The following is a 14,267-nucleotide window of genomic DNA, read 5'->3' on the forward strand; positions in this document are numbered from 1 at the left end:
TATTGATATATGAAAACACCTGCCCCACAATTGAACCATCCTGAAACAATGGACTGCTAGCATGTGGACATTTTCAGTCTGCTGTTCTAGCCAATAATCATCCTGTTCAAAAAATGCATGCAACATTTTAGCCTTTTTTCCTCAGTCACTTGCTCACATTGCTGTAAGGCAATTATGAATGACACTTTTCTTTCCTTTTTTTAGTATTTCCAATATACCATGAGAGGATAACTAAACTGTCACTATAAGCTCCTCAATCGAGTACCAGTGACATTCTGAAAAATGAGCCAGGAACTTCTCTGATCACACTCCTGTGCCCATTTCACCCTTCTGTGTCACTTTGGAGCAGAAATGTAAAACCCATTATGGTAAAAAGACTAGCTATTTGCTTACCTATGTGTCCATCTGTCTGATTATTTCTGCTAACTCCAATGTGAAGCATATACCATCTGTAGCAGCCCTACTGAAGCAGTTTTGTACGCATTTATTTTTACCTGGGTATTTTGAGCTTGCGTATGCAAATTGACATGAGACATTGACGAGAACATGCACCATATCCAGAGGATCAGACAATGGGAGGAAGGGGAGAGCTACCTGTTTAGGATTAAAATGACACAGAGCAGGGTGGGAGACACACAATAGTGTTTGAATTCTGGACATTTAGACAAAGCTCACCAATGGCCTAAACAGCAAATATTTCACTGCTTTAAACAAGCCAAATGTTTAACTCATATTCTGAGAATATTTAAATCACTGTGCAAATGAACACACAAGGCAGCATCTCTACCAGTGCAATCAAATGTTTTTCCCGCAGAAGAAAATTACCTGAAATTATGTCTGCTTTCAAAGAATACTATTCCTCAAGCTTTTACTGGGGGGAGGGTGAGTTTGTTCCCCACATCCCCTTCAGGAAGGATGTACACAGGGCGGATAGCATGCAGAGCTGATGGGAGTGCGGCTGTCTGCTTTATAAACTAGTCCTGTCCAATACTATTCCTCTTTCCCCGTGGCATGCCTTCCCACCCACCTCTTGTCTAGTTGCAGCTAGTTTCTCACAATGAGGGCTGATGAGTCCTAAATTAACTGTTCAGCCCACACTCATCACTGTTGTGCTAAGGAGGTGATGCTGTTTTGGCCGATTGGCTTTGATCGCTTTCATAGTGGATAGTGAGATACGAGATAGGCAAATGCTTAATATCTGGTGAGCTCCTTGAGGCACTGGTAGTGTGAAGGGTCGCTAATTCTCCAATCTGCTAGCCAGTTTAAGAGGGTTCAGATATTGGCCCAGGGAGTTATTTTCTTGTCGAACAATGACCAGCAACAACAGAGGGCACAAGCATGAGGTCCTTGGACTCCACTTATGGCTGCCTATGATAGGCACCATTCCCCTAAGGCTGAGTCACCTTGAGCCAGATCAAAGTGTGGCCCAGATGGATGCTGAAATAAAAATGGTTCTAGCAGGCATCTAAAAGTAAAAGCTTCACAGATTAAAGCATTTAATTAGGTGCATAGCATTACTGAAATCCTGAGCACACACACACCAAATGTCACTAACGTGGTAACTATAGATGCTAAGGTAGCATTCAGACAATGGATGGAATAGGGGGGAAAGGAAGGGGAGTTTGCTTCTCTAAAATTCTAAGGAAAAGTCACCTGCAATCTACCATAAACTTTACAGCACCTGCTTTGCATGCACAAGTCCCAGGTTCAATCCCCAGCATCTCCAGGTAAGGATGGGAGAGACCCTGGAGAGATGGCAACTTCCTATGTTCCTATGATGTTTAAGTTGTGATTACATGATTGCACACATCAGTTCCAGATAGGCCACTATGTGGGCTTTACTAGGGCTCATGTGAGTTTGTGTGATTCCACTAAGCCACAGAATCATAGTCTTGTCTTTACTGAGAATATTGAGATGACAGTCTTTGCAGATAAATCTAACTGGCATTGTGCTATAGCCACCAGGCATCTGGTAAACAATAGATTTTGGAAGGCATCCTCAACATGTGTTGCATGTGTTATTCAAAAGACAACCATATCCATGGATCACAGGGGGAAATGGGAAAATGTTCTACTAGGGGAGAGGAACTGGTTCTCCATCCCTTTCATATTGCCTCTGAATCTGGAGATCTGATTTAGTTAACAATGCCTTTGATGGACCCATTCTCCATGCATTTGTCTAATTACCATTTGAAGCAATTGTAGTCAGTGGTCATCATCATTTCCCATGTCAGCAGATTCCATTAGGTAATCAAGAGCTAATTTTCCTCTTTCTCCTGAATCTATGGCCTTTTAACTGCTTCAAAACCTAATGTTAAGCAAAAGGGGGGAAACATTTCTACCCACCTTCTCCACATCTATTATGGCCCTTCTCAGTCCTTTCTTTTCTAAGATAAGGGAACAAAATGCTTTAGCCTTTCTTCAGGTGGAAGGTATTCAGATAATTGATGATATATTTGGAAAATTCTGGATTTATGTGTTTCTGCTATAGTAGGGCTGCAACTGTACACTCAGATGAGTATAGCAAGGATGAAGAACCTTTTTCAATCTGAAGGTGGCAAGGCTGTTGGGGGCGACATTCAGCAGTGGGAACGGGAACACACACACACGCGCGCACACACACGCACACACACACACACACACACACACACACACACACACACACACCTTATATAGACACAGACAGACAACTATTACTCAGGGGAGGCATATATTAAATTCTTAGTAAGTCCAATTAAGTTTCACCTTACATTTTCTCCACAGGCTATCTGCCCTGAATGTGCAAAGGGCAAAAAGACCCCAGTAGTTCCAGAAAATTACAAATAACATTGATGCACAGCTGAACTGCAAGCCCTACCTTACAGCTATTCAAAACCTCAAAAAGGGGGGGGTGTAACTGCGCCCCAAAAACTGCATACATGCAATTGCAGAATAATGGATACTTATTACATATTTGCAAGGAACACAAGCCTAGCACTTTGCCGAGACATTTCCCCTTCCGTTTTGATCTCTGCAACAGATATTTGTGAGGAAGGGGTACAATTGCACATTTTGTACAAGATCCTCGCCTCCCCCCATTCTTCACCAGCTGTCTGATGAACAGTTGGTAGGTAGAAGGAGGGAAAGGGGACTGTATGCAATCTGGCTGTTATCTGACGCTTGGGCCGAGTATTCCCCATCCCTGGTATACAAATTAAAGCTCCTCCTGAACCAAAAGCTAGCATTGAGCAAAGACTGTTCAAATTGAAGTCCATCAGTGACCTTCTAATCTAGCCACATACAGTGGAGGCAAGCCAGAAATGTCAGTTAAGATACTTCTAATTAACTTTAGAATGTCTCATTTCTAAGTAAGATTTACTTCTGAGTAAAGTTTATAGAAGTATGTGAGTCACAGGGGAATCACAATTCAGCTCTCACTGCACAGAACCTGCATTTTAATTCCACTTCCGCTTAAACCAAGGAAACACAATGATAAACAGATCTGATGTGGCAGAAACCTAAAAACCATGATTTAAACTTATTTTATTTTATTGAATTACAGTGGTGCCCCGCTAGACGAAAATAATTCGTCCTGCGAAAATTTTCGTCTAGCGGGTTTTTCGTCTAGTGAAGCGGCAATGCAAGCCGCGTTTTCGCTAGACGAAAAAAAGAAAGACGAAAAATTTTCATCTTGCGAGGCAGCCCCATAGACTTTTTCGTCTTGCGGGGCTGCCTTCCGCTAGACGAATGCCTTCGTCTAGCGAGTTTTTCCTCTAGCGAGGCATTCGTCTAGCGGGGCACCACTGTAATGATCTAAATCAATCTACCTATGATAATCCAAGAGTTCAGGGTTAGGGCCTAGACCAGGCTTCCTCAAACTTGGCCCTCCAGATGTTTTGGGACTACAATTCCCATCATCTCTGACCACTGGTCCTGCTAACTAGGGATCACGGGAGTTGTAGCCCAAAAACATCTGGCGGCCAAGTTTGAGGAAGCCTGGCCTAGACTGATTCAGGTACATATATATATATATATATATATATATATATATATATATACACAATTTGTATTTTTAAAAACATTCTTTAGAATATTTGTATACAGTATTTTCTGTAAAGCACATCCAAATTGGTTCATCCAAACTTCAAAATAAAGCAGCAAAAAAAAAAAAAAAAATACACATTACTCACCAGATATTTCCTCTAGGCATTGTTTGGCAGTCTTACTATATGCCAAATCCATTTTTGTAGGACTGGTGCAGAAGTCAGCAGGTGAAGGAGAGGTACTGTCATTTTCTGAATGAGTTCTGAAATTAATCAAAGAGTTTCACTGTAACACCTATAATAATCATAGCATTAACTGCCAAGTCCATGAATGGCAGAGTGGCACACATTTCATTGAAAGGCAGATTATGGAAATGTCATTAGCACCTCTCTCTTTTTTTCTTTTTGCATAACTACATAGTGCTAAACTCTTCATCAGGACAGATAAGATTATATCCATATGTTGCAAGGGAGGAAAGTTTACATCTTTTTATATCATATATAACCTGACAAGGTGTCAAGGACTAAATGTCTCTATCAAATTTCCCCTAGAAGATGAGAGATTAGTAGGAAGGGAATGGGAACGTCGATTTACTGGTTAGGACGTGCTTGGTTAACCAGGCACATGCTGGGAATAACAAGTTTCTAAATGTTCTGCTGCTTTTGTGTCTCCGCTGTAGAATTATAAAGGAAAGAAGCAAAACATTGCTGCCAAAGGCCAGCATTGGAAATAAACAAACCTTGGCTGTGGCTCCTGGTTAAGGTGGTGAGAGTTTAATCATGAGTCCAGGTTTGGCAGATACACTAAGTCAAACCATTGCTTACCCGATGCATTACAATGAACTGAACCCAAGGGACATGGAAGGAGTAAAGCAACTGTGATCTCCTCCCCGGATGTCAGCACACTTCCACAGTCCTGGCAAACTACAGCTGCCTTACCATGATGTACAAACCAGGCCAGACTCACTCCATGTAGCTAAAAATGCTTTCATTTCTTGAGTTTCAAAACCACCATACAATTATGTAATTTTCAAAATTATATTTATTATATCATTAAAAAATACTGTTGATGTTAATACACAGATTTCCCCCCCAACTGATGTCTCAATCCTAATACAGGTATTTAAAGGCAAAATAATAAGAAATGAAAACTTCACGAGAGGCAAAAAAAAAAAAAGGGAAAACTGTTTTCAATGTCCCCTGCAAGTTATGTGTAAAAATGAATGATAATTCCACACCTCGGACAACTGAAAGGCATTGGCATTTGCTTCTTCTGAATACCCAAGGATTACATTTAGTCTGATTCAGAAAAGTAGCTTGTTTTGAGAGTATCTGGCACTTTTTTTAGTGCCTGATAAAAACAGAGCGCACCTTGGAATGCTTTTCTAAAAGCATGTCTTTTTAGAAAATAACAACCTGTCAGCTCCTTTGCTATGTTTACTACTTCCAAGTTGCTTATCTAATGGGTTTATTCAAAAGCATGCTGAAATGGATGAGGAAGCACACCGCAGAGCAGAATGCATGATCCTGATAATATTTTTAAAATGTTTAAAAGAGCATCATAAACAGAAAATGACATCTGATAAAATATACTGTGCTTGACTTTTTAATTTATTTTTTGAAGTTCCTGAGAAATAGTGAAGGCAGATAAGTACTTTTTCATGTTTGGCTTTGGCCTATGCAATTATTAATTTATATTAAACAAAGGTTTGGCAGCCACGACCTGAAGCAAATGGCTAGTGCAGTTCTAATACTAAACAATGGCTTAATGTTGTGAGAATGAGCCAAGGAGAAACTCGAATTTCTGTGCCTCTGCTTTACTTCTTATTCTCCAAATCAGTGGCAAGGAGATTGAAAGAGTCCACCTTCAGTTTTGAATAAATCACAGTATCTCATGTAGTATCACAGTATCTCAGGAAACTGTGGCTAGTTTAACAAACCCAAATCGAACTGTGGCTTCAGATTCTAGTTTATTAACTAACCAAAATCAGAATAAACCACATTTTCCTGAGTTTGAATGTAACAGGAAACTGTTTTATTCAAAGCTAAAAGGGGGAGCATTCTTAAGCAGGAGGGATGGAGAGAGAGAGATAGCAAGTCTGAGGCTGTCTGCAGAACATCTTTGGGAAACCAAACCATGTTTTTTGTGTCCGTACTGGCCCTCTATATTTCAAAGTTCTTAGCTTGAGAGTTCTTGTTAACATAGACTCTAAATATCTAGTTTCATAGATTAGAATAGGGTGACATATCTGTGGCCCTCCAAATGTTGCTGGTCAACAATTCCCATCAGCTTGAGCCAGCATTGCCAATGGTCAGGGATGATGGGAGACAGAGTCCAGCAACATCCAAACTTGTGCTAGGGAGCTGTGCGCTGTTAGATGTTCTAAGGCGAGAAAGCCTCAGCTTAAGGAAAACTAGACACAATGCAAGCAATCCATGATTATGATCTTCCATTAGAAAAGAAGAAAAGCAACTGCAGAAGAAGCTGAACCTCACTAGGAATGTGACCTTGGGTGAGGAGTTGAACTATTTCCATGCTATTTTCTCCCAATTAAAATCTCAACCTCCTTCTGATGATTCTCTTTGCTCCACAGGGGAAAGTGTACGGATAACTATATGGTACCTTAAGCTTTCCCAATGGAACTCATGAAAAGCTCTAAAAGGTTAATTTTCATGGGGAAAATGTTTCCAAGACACAGCAGTCCCAACCACATTCATCTCCTCCCTGGCTGCTATTAATTTAAACAAACACAATAGATCTTAATCATCATCTTCTGCATGATGTCTATTTTAGCCGTTAAAAGGCACAAACTTTCTGAGATGCAGTGCACTCAACCTAACAGCGGCATACTGAGTACAGAGATAGCCTGCTGAGTTGGGAAGACTACAGTGGCCTCTTATGAAATATGTTCACTCTGATCACGTTGGAAAAGCCTCCATGTCTTTCAAACATACTTCATTTTTAAACCAGTTGACCCATCAAACTCAAAATGCCCATTTATCCAATTGACTGGCTAAGTTATATAAGAAAATAGACTACCTTTGGCTATGTTATCTTTCTGGTCTGTGTACTGCATTCTGCCCTCAATTAACCCCTCTAACTTAATTATTGTTCTTGCTAAAAGAGGCTGCACTTAACTGAGCACAGAAACCAAGTCATTGTATGTCTATCGTTAAGAGCCATTATTCTGGGGCTGAACAACCTTCCCCACAGATATCAAAGATTTCCTTAGCTATTCTCTGACATTCCAAAAGCCATACTATTAATATGCCTTATAGGGTTTGACAGGTTTCACTGCTTCAGTTGCCCTGAATGAATTCCAATGATTATTTGATTTTAAGACTAGGGCATAATATCAAATATATCACAGTGTTAAATATTAGGGAAAACAAAATCCAGATTCGCACTCTTGTACAATGAATTAAGAAATGTACAAAAGCTAAAATGGGAAAATATTCTCTTTTTTTAATTTTTACCACCTAGTTTAGCTCAAACTTGGCAGACCATTATTAAATGTACCACTTCAGCAATTCTGCTTGAGCCAAAGATACAACCATGAAAATATCTGGGTTAAATACTTTGGACTGTTTGTTTCTGGAAATCTTAGTGCTAGCTTTGACTGGCAGAGTTTGGCCTGCTGCCACTTCAATTTTGCAACATTGAATGTAAATGACATAAACTGTTAATTCGTTCTTGTGCTCGTGCCTGTGATTTGCCATTTTAAGGACAGCGCAGCTTGTAATAAGCTTACCATTATAATTCCTATGTTCACAGGCATACCAGAAGTGCTGCTAAGAAGCGGGTCTGGACTGAAAATGGTATTCAAATACTTGTGTAGACAAAAGAGAAGCTGCTTTCAATGAGAAAAGGTTCAAACGGGCACCTAGCATCTGCACTGCACTCACATAGCCCACTAATCACTAAAGCGATATACACTATAAAATAATACACTCTTCTCTCCAGAAATTTCCATTCAAAACAGAATATTTGTTTCCTTCAGTGTGATTCATTGCATCAGTCTAATCGAAAACCGGTTGCCTGAAGAATACATCAATAAGGGGAGATGCAAGTGATGGATGAGTCTATAGTTTGGTCAACATTTTAAGGTGAACTAACTTAATTCACACCTCTCAAGCTTCTTTAAATCTTGCACTTTTCCAAATTTTGTGACCTAATTCTCAGTTCAAAAAATGTGCAAAATGTCATGGCAAGATCCTAAAGTTATTTTAAAGCCCCATTCATGTAAGATTTATTTGTTTTTTAAAAAAAGTAGATTTAGAGTGCATTAAATACACCAAAAACTAAGGCAGCCTTGGACTAAGTCAATATAGTCACTACAAATCCACTAAGATGTGTCCATGCATACCAAAATCATGTGTAGTTCGTAAAGAGGAATGGGGGAAAAAGGAATGAACCAACTCTTTTTCTGTTTATAAGAGGTTCCCTGCCTTGTCATCTAGAATAAATATTTTACTTGCCATAGGCTACTAGCGAAATAGTGGTTTACAAGCATGAACTAAGGATGTTTCCGTATATATGAGTATTAAAGCAGTTTTTGCTTAAATAAATTTGAAATGCAAATATGAAATTTATATCAATCAGTCTGCTCATTTGAATTACAAATGAATCTCTTCTGCATTAGCAACGATCAGACTTTCAGATAAACTGCATAAGAGAGGCTCACGCTGATGTTCAGCCTTACAGAGAGTTTCGAAAGGTTTACTGGGATCAGAGAATGAAATATTAGTACCCAGAATACCTCCAACAGCCTACTTTCTTATATTAAATGCTTTGAACTAAAAATGTATAAAAATTCTGCTGGATTTTTTTATCCTGGAAAAATTGAAGATCTTGGTCACAAGAATCTAGGTGAGCAGAGCCATCCAGCCACCAACCTCTCCACCCCATGCCTCTTACAATGCATGTTGCAAGTGAGTGGAGATGTCATTCCATGCAGCTCTACTGGCTGAGCAGCTGCTGTCACCAGATGACACAAGCATCATTCCATTACGGTTGAGCTCCCCGTTCTACTGTACTTGCTAAACATGCAGGTGGTGGGCCCATGGGGAGCTCCAAGGGTGGGGCTGAATGGACCTGGGATCCACTGAATCCAAAAGTTTAGTTGATGGCATTGAGGCTGATCCAGTGTAGGGTGGAGGAAGGGGGGTGCGGTGGGGATGAACCGCCCTGGGTGTCACAACTGAGGGGGTGACAAAATGCCAGCCGGAACTCAACACGGGGCCTGCAGCACGCCCGAGCCACGTGTCTCTCCTGGGAGTGATGTGGTGGCTTGGGCGCCCGCAGGCTCCGTTCTGCCTCAAACAGTCCACCCACCGCCTCCCCCTCAGCTGTAGGGCGGCTGAGTGGGAGGAGGCAGGCAGACTCCTTGGAGGCCCGGCGGAGTGTCCTGCCACGGCTGGCCCCGCCCCACAGGCAGCTGGCCCCACACCTGGGCGCAGGGCACATGTGCTACCCCAGGCTTGCTCCGCTGCTGGTAAGGACTGCAGCCTTGGAGAAAGAGAAAAAAAAGCATATGCAGCATCGGCCTGCAGAAATCAGGCTTTACTTTTTCAGTGCAGCCAAATGCAAGTTTAGCAGTAAACAGGTGTAGTAGGGAGACCTTAGACATAAAGCCAATGTGTGAAAATCTCAGGTGCAAATTGGTGGCCAGCATGAGGATAGCTCACTGGGTAGCCATAGGCAAACTATATAGCAGGATAAAATTTGCAAGGATAAGATGAAAGATAAACTGATTTAAGTCATGTGCTTCTTAGTGGAAAGGGAGGGTAATACACAACAGTAGAATGCAATCACCTATTTTTTTATTTTATAAGATGCCCCACTTGGTTGTCCTGTATATATTTATTACTATTAATATAGTCGCCACTATTATTTTCATACCCATTTATGCTAACTATTTCAAAACCTGTAACCCATCAAAGACTCATATGCATACAGAATCTACAAGTTATTTTTTTTGCTGACAAAAACAGTTATTCAACTTAAATACATCCTATGATAACTGTTTGTTGGCTTCTTTAAAAAGCTTGAAACAGAACTTCATCCTTGCGAGTTTCCATTTCACGGGAGATCTAACTTTAAAATACTTAGCTACAACTTCTGTTTGTGGAAAACTGTGGACTGAAAAAGGTACATGATGCAGGAAGGTGCTCACAGGCCTGCGAGTTTTACTTCTAAATGCAGCACCATGAAAGGATAACAGACCTCCACATGTAACAAACATTGCCCCTATCATGTCCACTGGAAGCCACATGGGCCCACTTGTTTCTGTGCTGCTCTTTGCATGGTAGATAGAAAGAACTATCCAATCCAAAGATCATATTGTTTTTAATCTGCCTCCATATCTGTTGCTGAGGTACTGCAACAGCATATATATCCTGCCCTGGCCTAAGATCCCAAACTTTCAATGTTTTTAATTTAAGAACAAAACAGCATGGCTTCTAGTCAGGGTGGATTTGATTTGATTTAAGTAAGACTTGACAGATCCTGAAGTTGAGGCTCCAGTACTTTGGCCACCTCATGAGAAGAGAAGACTCCCTGGAAAAGACCCTGATGTTGGGAAAGATGGAGGGCACAAGGAGAAGGGGACGACAGAGGATGAGATGGTTGGACAGTGTTCTCGAAGCTACTAACATGAGTTTGGCCAAACTGCGGGAGGCAGTGAAGGATAGGCGTGCCTGGCGTGCTCTGGTCCATGGGGTCACGAAGAGTCGGACACGACTGAACGACTGAACAACAACAACAACAACAACAAAGACTTGATTTAAATCTTTCACAGAAAGACTCATTCTTGCTGGTATAATCTTAGTACTTGCAATCAGATGAAGGTTTCATTTTTGGAATAATAAATTTTCAGGGTAGCTTTTACAGTCCTATAAAAATGATTTGGTTATACTATTAGAAATACAAGAACAGAAAATTATGAAATTATTGTGTGGTTTAATAAGTAAACTGTTTATATTTGGAAAACTTTTCTGCTGTACTTTATTGGAAGCACATTTCCTTAATAACAATTTAAACAACTAAAACAATAACATTATAGCATATGTATCCATGTTTGTTAACTGATGTGGTTAAACAATTAGATTGTGTTTTAGCACACATGAAAAACTTAAAACAGATCCTTATTTCCTGATTAATAGCCTTTGGACTATAATGTAACTTAAATAGAAAACTAGAAAGATTTTTAATAGACACAATCTTTTGGTAACTGTTACCAAAATATTGGTCTATTAAAAATCTTTCTAAAGATAGTTCTGAATGGAATAGACCAGGGTAGAATCTCCCATGATTAATTTTTGTTACAATGGTATTGCTGTGTGATCAGTTTTTGCCATTGTTTTAAGCAAATACATTTTCTAAAATAATTAAATATATGGTGAAATATATTCAAATAAAACCACTTCTTTGGGGGGGGGGGGAATAGCTTGCCACACTTAGTTACAGAAAAAGTAGAAACTCATCTTACCTATAAATAAATGGTGCTACTGTGGCCGTATTTGGGTGGCTGTATTGCTGTTGCTGAGGAAGTTGCACAATGCTGCATCCTGGTGCTTGCCCACTAGTTGCAGCAATGGAAAGAGCAGCAGACGAACTAGGGGTAAGAGCCATACTAGATTCCTTTCCTTCAGAAGAGGGAAGACCAGAAGGACTGCATGTTTTCTCATTACCTTGCGATTTTGCTGTTGACTGGTGTTGGTTCCCCTTTCCACTCCTCATTTTTTCTGCTTCTTTACTTCCTGAACTTGCCGGTGAAGTACTTTGCTTTGATGTCGGTACTTTTGATCCAGGTTTTGGTATACCACTAGATGAAGGTATTAGACTTTCCTTCTTGGCTGATGCAGCCTTGTTCCCCTTGGGGATCAGGCTTGCAATTTTTGAGGTCTTTTTTGCAGGTGTCTCTGTGGCCTGGTCCTTCTCTTCCTTCACCGTCTTCTCAGTGCAAACTTTGTTTTTGTCCCTGCTCTTTTCCTCTTTGTCCTTTGGCTGTAGCAAAGACTTTTTATTGCTGAGATTTTTGCTTCCAGCTTTTGGAGGGGTTAGTTTAGGTGATATTTTAGGGCTGCTGCTGCTGGTGGAGCCACCACTGTTGAGACCACCGCTGAAGCCGTCCGTTTCGCCACAATCTAAAAAGGCTTCTTCGTCTCTCCCGCTGTCGCTGGGACCTGAACTGGATGACAAGGGAGGCCGCAAAACAGTCCTAGCATTAACCAACTTGAATTTCTCTAACATGGATTTCTGCCCAGATGAAGGAGTTTTGGGCCCTTCAGAAAGGGGTGGCTTAAGCCTGTCTGAAGGTGGCGTAGGAGAGGTTGCGGGACTGGGCTGCTTTACAGATAGCATGGTAGAGGTGGCACTGTGTTTGACATTCATGGATTTGCTGCGCCAAGGCTTGCTGGCACTTGGAGAGGGGATGGCAGAGACCGGCTGCTGCCCAGTGCTGGTGGGATGCTGTACATTTCCATTCATGCCTGCAGATGGATGAGGACCTTTGGGTGATTCTGGTTTTGAAATAGAAAAACATGAGGGCATTAAAGTTGCAGAGCTCCCCAAATTATGCATTCCAGATGATGATGACGATTTAAATTTGTATACTGCCCTATACCCGCAGGTCTCAGGGCAGTTCTAACATAAAACCACAATATAAAAACACACAATGCATAATAAAAACAAAAACAATCCAATAAACTTTCAATTAGTTGCACAACTGAAAGCACCATGGAAACTGAGCCTTCTAAAACATGTTCCCATTGACCTAGTTTAAATACATAAGCCTACCCTCTTAATGTTTCGCCAAACTTGTCAGAAACTTAACTACAGAAATACCTTTAGATTGCTTAAATTATTTTTCTCACAAATCGTGCATTGTAATTGCTGTTTTATGCTAAGCAAAAAGCGTTTTGGATTGGAGTAAGCTTCAGCCGCCCACGTATTAACAGGAGCTCCAGATTACAAAAGGATATGGCACAGGGCTGGTGGGTAAAAGGAAGAGGAACATGAATCTAATTATTTCCTTAAAAAATAATAATGGATGAAACTAACAGCCTTGTCCTAGAAGCCACTGTGCTAGTGAGAAAGTGTATAATTGCATGCTGCAAACAGATTTAGAATATTGTCCTGGAACAGAAACCTAGGGTGATAACAGTGAGAAGGGTAACAGGAGGAAGGAAGCAAGATCTGAAATAATATTCTTATTGTGACATGCTAGAGGCCCTTTTGGCCACTACAGAGTCACCAAGGTCAGCACAAGCCTATGTATCTGATTTAATGCAATTGAAAGTGACAGACAGCACAGTAGGATAGGTCTGCCTCACTTGCCTCATGTATGATTCCTCTAGCTATGTCGGCACCAGCCATTTCCACCTGCATAGTCACATCCATCAAATCGGGGGTAAATTAAGGCTGACACTGAATGACTCTGGCCTGGTTAGATTAAGGTTACCAATACCTGGTATAAAAAAATCACCCCTGTGACCTTAACAGCAGCATGGAGGTATGACATTCAGCAGGTGCATTTTATCTCGGGGCTTTAGCTCTATGACATGACTACTAAAGACATAAGGGTTCCCATGGGCAACATGAAGGAAATATCAGAAAGGTCAGGTGTAGGATTTTGTATGCAAAAGGAGCTACACCAGAAATATTTTTTGTAAGATAGAGGATAAGGGGAATAAATGAAACCGAGTTGATAGAAGCAAGCACAGTATGGAAGTAAAGGAATAGCAGCGATTAAACCATTCATACAAGCGTGTTGTTGTTTTCAGTGGTTTACCCAACAAATATATTGGTGGAATTGAATCTCAGTAATAAAAAAGGACAGGGCTAGAAGTTACCTGAGCAAATGGTATCACTATAAATTAAATAAAGGGAGCAACTGAATTGAATCAGAACAAGACTGAAATTTCCACAGGCCTCAAGCCTGAAAAGAATTGAGATAATTTAACTCCCATGTTTCTTTCTAATACTGATCATGCCAAAAAGCTTCAAGACTGAAGTGCTTAACAATAATAGGGATGCTTGAGAAATTAGTTTTCGGTGTATTCAGATGTGACATGACCTGATCTCCACCATGTGGACTGATGCGTAGATTGGAATGTAAGTAGCGTTTGAATGTTGCTCTCTGCTCAAGAATCATGCCTACATGCATTTGACCATGCATACTTCAGAATAAAATATGTTTAGAATTCCAGACACTGAGATACAGTATGCATTTATCTACATAT

The 14,267-nt window shown here is 40.6% G+C and overlaps 1 protein-coding gene across 1 annotated transcript in view; it reads right to left on the bottom strand.

Annotated features, from left to right (window-relative positions):
* The window catches only part of NAV3 (neuron navigator 3), a 236,497-nt gene that overhangs the window by 115,077 nt on the left and 107,153 nt on the right, over positions 1-14,267 (bottom strand). Inside the window, 2 exon segments of the mRNA XM_033163206.1 lie at positions 4,170-4,285; positions 11,513-12,545. Of these exon segments, the coding sequence (XP_033019097.1) occupies positions 4,170-4,285; positions 11,513-12,545 (1,149 nt within the window).

Source organism: Lacerta agilis, chromosome 10 (genome assembly GCF_009819535.1).
Source record: "Lacerta agilis isolate rLacAgi1 chromosome 10, rLacAgi1.pri, whole genome shotgun sequence".
Lineage (NCBI taxonomy): Eukaryota > Metazoa > Chordata > Lepidosauria > Squamata > Lacertidae > Lacerta > Lacerta agilis.